Raw genomic sequence first — 6250 nt, forward strand, 5'->3', positions numbered from 1 at the left:
GTAATAAATGTTATTTGCAGTTAACAATTTTCTTTTTTCTTTATTACAATATTTATGGCAAGACTAGGTATACTAGATAGTAATTTTCAATTATTGCTTTATATGGTATTAGCTATTTAACATAGGTAATTAAGATAAGAAGTTATGAGTGGGAGTATATGATAAGTAAAACATCCAGTATTTACTATTTACAGTGTCTTACCCATTTTATTGCCTTGTTTTTATTTATCCTCATCTACAATTCCAAGCAGGAAAAATTTGTAGCAAGAAAAACTTGTATAATCTTACTAATCCTTTATTTGTTTTTTACTTAGCAGTATGTTATATAAAACCCTAATTTATTTCTTCTGGAAATGTTGATCTCAAAAACCCATACGGCGTATGCCGTATACGAATCTTTTCCCTGTATCATTCGTGACCATAACGGGCGTGGTGGTGACTCAGCTAACAATCTGAGCATTTAATTTACGATATAATACCTGGATTTTACATTCTACGTGACTTGAAACACGGCATCGCGGTGATTTACTCTGGGAGTTCTATAACCGGCTAAGTGTAATGGTTATCTATTCTTCATGTTGTGTTTATCATTCGATTGGTACTTGTAATTCTATTAATAGCTCAAAAGGCTATTGGACAAAATCGCAATTAAAACGATAACTCAAACAAAGATAAAGTCTCAAACGTTAATATAATAAAGAACGTAAAAAAGATTTTATAAAAAGAGAAATCAACTAGTTACTAAGACTGGAATTTTCTTGAGACTGCTGCTCAATGACGAAATTATCTTTATATAAATAACGATTAGCATTTATTATTAAGAAAAGAGACGTAGAATTACTCACTACGGATCGTATTACGCTTTGTTTAGAAAACAATTGAATAACAGGTTTTTAAACATTATGTTCTCATAACCGCTCCTCCTACGAAAACGTAACTTAACCCTAAAATCATGCCACCGTCCCAGACTCATCATCAGTAATGCCTTATCGCGTCTGTCGCTGGAACGGTGGACAATAGAATTAGATTTAGTTAGTCTTAAGAGAACAGTGTATTCAAATCTACACGTATAATAAATAATATTCTTTTAAAATCAATCCGCAACCGCTCCCGAAAGTTATCTAGGTAGTGCAATTATGACGCTATGTGTAAAGAATAATGATTTATTAGTCAGAAGCTTGTTTCTTGACCGGTTTACGAAGTTGAGCTGTTATTTTCTTCGTTGTCAGGTCCCTTAGAGATTGAAATTGAAAAAAAAAGTCAGGTTCGCTTTTTCCTCAATCGATATTAAATATTGTTTAACTGTTTTACTGTAATCGCTCAGATATAAATATATTTATTTCTTTACACAAACTTCGTTTCCATGTCATGCTTTGTCTGAATATATGTAGCTCTCACTAAAAAAAGAATTAGGCACAAAATAAACGTGCAGTCACTAATCCTTGTAATTGATTACTAAACCTTTAAACTTTCTAATCGTAAAGTGATTATAAATCATCCGTCTTTGAGAAACTTTCTTAACTAATCCGAAAAATGAGATGTTCTACGGATTTGAACAATTTAAGTTTTAAAACAATTTAACAGCACACTATATAAATACTTCCATAATTAAAATCATTATCGATTTAATATTTTAGCATATATTTTTTTAGTTTTAATTAATGTTTGGCCTTGTTTCCTACGCAAAACATAAAATATTCCTCGATACCTATTAAGTGTTCAACATCATTCATTTCATACAACAAACACTTCATTTTATGAGTTAGTAGATTTTTTATCTACTCCAGATGACTTGTGCTGGTGAAAGTTCCGTCATCATACCAACACCTGTGTTTCATAGTTTTGCGGAGAATTCATATACATACTTTATTACTTTATTAAAAAAATACAAATAATCACATAAATATTAAAACACACACGAAAATTACATAAAAGTAGAAATACAATCAGACCAAAATATTTTAAGTAGTTTTAATTTAAAATCCTACTAATATTATAAATGCGAATGTTTGTGAAGATGGATGTATGTGTATGTTTGTTATTCTTTAATGCAAAAATAACTGAACCGATTGCAATGACATTTGATACATAGATAGCTGGACAACTGGAATAACACATAGGCAACTTTTTATTCCGATATACGCGATACAGACTTACGCGGGTGAAACCGCGGGGCGCAGCTAGTTTTGTAATAATTAAAATATATGAATTGCTTTAATATTACCCTAAATGTACTATATATCGTGGAAGGTTTTTTGATTATTATTAAGCGGTCCGCCCCGGCTTCGCCCGTGGTACATATATAGCCTATAGCCTGCCTCAATAAATAGGCTATCTAGCACTGAAATAATTTTTCAAATTGAACCAGTAGAGAGATTAGTGCATTCAAACAAACAAACTTTTCAGTATAGATTATATTATATTAGTTATTAATATTAGTATAGATTAGAAGCTGTAGATATTTGCAAAAACAGCTATTGCCTTTGGCTGACAACCAGTAATTCTAGTGCACTATGGAATAAGAAAATTTACTTAAACTTATATCAAAAACAATATCTTTGAAGTAGTCACTGTAAACCGCAATGCTACATTTGTAGATACACACTTCCAAGTACATATTATATTTTTAAAAATTCCATTTCTTCTTCGTTATCAAATTTGATACTATTGATGATCAATAATTAAAATTCATAATATAAAATGATATAACGGAACGAATGTACTAGAAATACCTTTTCAAAGTTCATATTCAACCATAGCTTACCGTCCTGATTAAGATTGACAACAGTGGTAGAATATCTGATGTCGGGAAACCATAAGAACGATAATGCGAATTATAGCAATCCATATAAAAATATTGACGGTAATCTGATGAAGCATTGTGTAATTTACTAATCGTGGAAATGAACAATTATTACGCAATCACTCAATTCAATGAAAATAAACCGCCAATTGCCACCAAAGGCTGTTATTTCTAAAATAATATAACGTCCACGGTGGCCTACGTCATAGAAGGCTTGTACGCCACACCGGTTTCCAAATAATAAGCCCGTTGGTTGATCCGTTACCGCCATACGTTTTAACCGCGTCTCTTGTGTCGGACGTTTCGCTTCATTTCTTATCAATACAATTAATTGATAACGTGAATTAAGTGCATTTGATTGACGTCATATTGAGTACATTTGAGTTACCTGTGATAGAGACACTTCAACGCTTTGTTTTATATTTGTAAAACGTGTGTGTTTGTGAGGAATATCATTGCCATATTTTGGATTATTAGACGAAACAGGTAATACTTTGAAACTTTATTTGCATAATTATTCCATACTACATTTGAACATGTGGTACGAGTTAAGAGAGTAAAGAATTACGAGTTTTTTTCAAAATGATAACGATAACAGATTTTCTTCGAGGGTATAGTAGCTATAGACAACTTCATTGAATAACCTAAGTATTCAATAACGAAATAAAAATAAAAGCTACCTGCTATTCGGGTTACATGCGTACCTTTGTCCTTATTATTGCTGGATATCCTGTGTTTACTTCGACTGGGTAGAATTATTGGACGTGTTCCGCCAACAGTACCAAAAAAGCGCCAAAAGCCCCGTGTTAACATTTTTATTTTATTGTATAAAACTAGTTTCGACGCTTTACTCGCATACCTAAGGGTAGCTTTATTATAAATCCAATCTACGGTTACAATCTATATAAGATTTCAAGCAGTTCTTATCAGCCTTCTTTTGAGATAAAGTTCACACACAAATTACCCATTTATTATTTGGTAGGACGTCAAAAACAAATTAATATTACCCGATGATAAAGAAGATATTATTTATCGCCCGCCTAGTTCAAGGAAGACAGAGACAATCCCGGGTTTTTCTCCGCATATTTCCAGTTCCTGTCATATTTGCGGAATAAAAATATCTTTTATCATTGCTTGGATCACAAACTAACTTTGAAACAAATTTTATTTACGTGCGAAGCAGAATCAGAGAGCCAGAATCACTTTCGCATTTATAATATTAAGTAGGCATTTTGTAAACGATACAATGAATGTTATGGGAAGCAATGAGTAATGCAAGCATTAATGGATACATTAAAAAGTCAATGATGATTATATTATAATACAAGCGCTTAAAATGATAACTAAAATTATAAGCAAATATTGTGTGTTTCGTGTGGTTCTTGGAATTGTATAAGATTTCTGAGGTGCTTTTCCCATGATGGTACTATATGACGAGATTTAAATGAGGAAATAAATCATGAATCATTTTTGCTGCGAATATCTACGTATACGAGTTCATTTTGATTTACTGAGAATTGATTTAAATCATAATTATCTATTGGTGGTTATTATGTATGAAATACATTAAGTATGAATTTCACAATTGTTTAAGATGTTACATCCGTTTTAGACATGACGTGGCTTTCTATTAAAAAACTTCAGGATGATAAACTTTAAAAAAGTAGACGGATTGTTAACTGACGGTTTTTGTAGTTATATGAATTCAGTTCGACGCTTAAACCTTCAAAACGAACAATATTTATCACTATCACCCAAATAAAGTACAGGAAAAATATCCGCTTGTGTCCTAGAACTAAATACTTTAAGACATGCTTCATTCATCAATCCGGATAAGGCCAGGGCTAGAAAATGGATAAAAATGATATAAAATTGCGTTTTTATTTGACACCACCACATACACACACTACGGTGAATTCAAACCGTCACGAACCAATTGTTTCATAATTATATGATTAAATCTAAGACGGGGGATCAATACTGAGGTTCGAAGTTGGTACATTTTAATTTACTCCCAATAAATAAACGAATTAGATTACTTTATTTTATAAATTAGTATGAAAATTCATACGGAATGGATATCTTTACCAAATTTTAGTTATAATCGCGAACAATTAAGACGATGAAACATTTACATATGTACTTACCTTTAATGTAGTAATTTGTGCAGTATTAAGGTCATCATGTTTAGATATTGTTGGCAATTAGTCCAATCAATTACTTATTAAACAAATGCAGTATGCACTACGTGTTTTTTCCTATCAGGTACCGAACGAGAAGCATTATTATTGTAAACAAATGACGCAACTTCGCAATCCAAATCATGCTATTTTCATTTTGAAATTCAGCTCATGTGGAGAGATAAAGCACGAAAATAAGTCTCTGGATACAATAAAATATCACAGTTTATATAGTATTTATAGGTCAATGAACCTCAGCTTTTTGATTATTTTACAAATGACTATATTTTTGATTGGAAATCATTATTTCTCGGCATGAATATCTAGGACTACAAATTCGGGTACACATAAATTTTCCCATTTATTTATTATAAAAATTTGCGTTTTAGTTTAGATGATTCATAACAAAATGATTCTGGAAAATCTCGGCCACACTGAAATAAATTGATTATATCTAATATTGTCCGAGCAATGTCAACGTTCCCACTTTTGCTATTCCCGATATAAGATCTGAATTTTTTAAACCACAGGTCGTCGTTTCTATTTACGATCGGTTATTTTCGACATGTTTTTGTGAACGCTTTATGTTTGTCTTAATATATCTTCTTTATCACATATCACAAAATCTCGGAGACAAAAACAAGATTAAAAATTTGTTCTATATTTAAGAATACTAAAGATATATAAAAGAATAAATAGAATTGTAGTACGTCAAACTTAATAGGATAATGAAATTTTCTTCAACATTTAACCTATTGACCTTGAACATTTAAAGTTAACCCAAATGTTATTAAAATTTATTATTCTTACTTTATCCGTATATCAATGAAAATAGACTTAATGATAGTGAAAACGTGACTGCCTGTTTTAATTGCATTTAGCTATCAACATGTGATATAATTATGTAAACAGTTGCAGTATTTTCCTTGGTTATACTATTATGCTATATTTCACTATATTATCTACATTTAAATGGTATTTGATTGTATTAGTAAGTTATTTGCTTGTGAAATATTTCGCTTATTACATCGCACTAATCATGGTAAATCATTTTTAAGTGACTCATAATGATGTCCAATTATGTTAACCTTGCTTTAAAAAAATATATGTATATATATATATAGAGCTTGCAGATTGCACATCAATTTAAACTTTAATTTAATCTTAGATATCAAACAAACGGTCGGATTGTGTAGCTTTAGATCATAGTAGATCATTTGGTTTTCATTTTAAATGGGTAAAGATGTTTTACTAATTTCTTAACATT

At 30.8% G+C, this 6250-nt stretch overlaps 2 protein-coding genes across 2 annotated transcripts in view; one reads left to right on the top strand and one right to left on the bottom strand.

Moving 5' to 3' along the window:
* Positions 1 to 206, bottom strand: part of LOC119830955 — a 6927-nt gene extending 6721 nt beyond the window's left edge. Inside the window, exon 1 of the mRNA XM_038354148.1 lies at positions 203 to 206. Coding sequence (XP_038210076.1) covers positions 203 to 206 — 4 coding nt within the window. The remainder of the gene's footprint in view (positions 1 to 202) is intronic.
* Positions 207 to 3132: 2926 nt separating this feature from the next.
* LOC119830728 (extensin-like) overlaps positions 3133 to 6250 on the top strand; it is a 12496-nt gene continuing 9378 nt past the window's right edge. Inside the window, exon 1 of the mRNA XM_038353847.1 lies at positions 3133 to 3289. The gene's annotated coding sequence lies outside the window, so the exon portion shown is untranslated. The remainder of the gene's footprint in view (positions 3290 to 6250) is intronic.

The sequence above is a fragment of the Zerene cesonia genome, chromosome 12 (genome assembly GCF_012273895.1).
Source record: "Zerene cesonia ecotype Mississippi chromosome 12, Zerene_cesonia_1.1, whole genome shotgun sequence".
Taxonomy (NCBI): Eukaryota; Metazoa; Arthropoda; class Insecta; order Lepidoptera; family Pieridae; genus Zerene; species Zerene cesonia.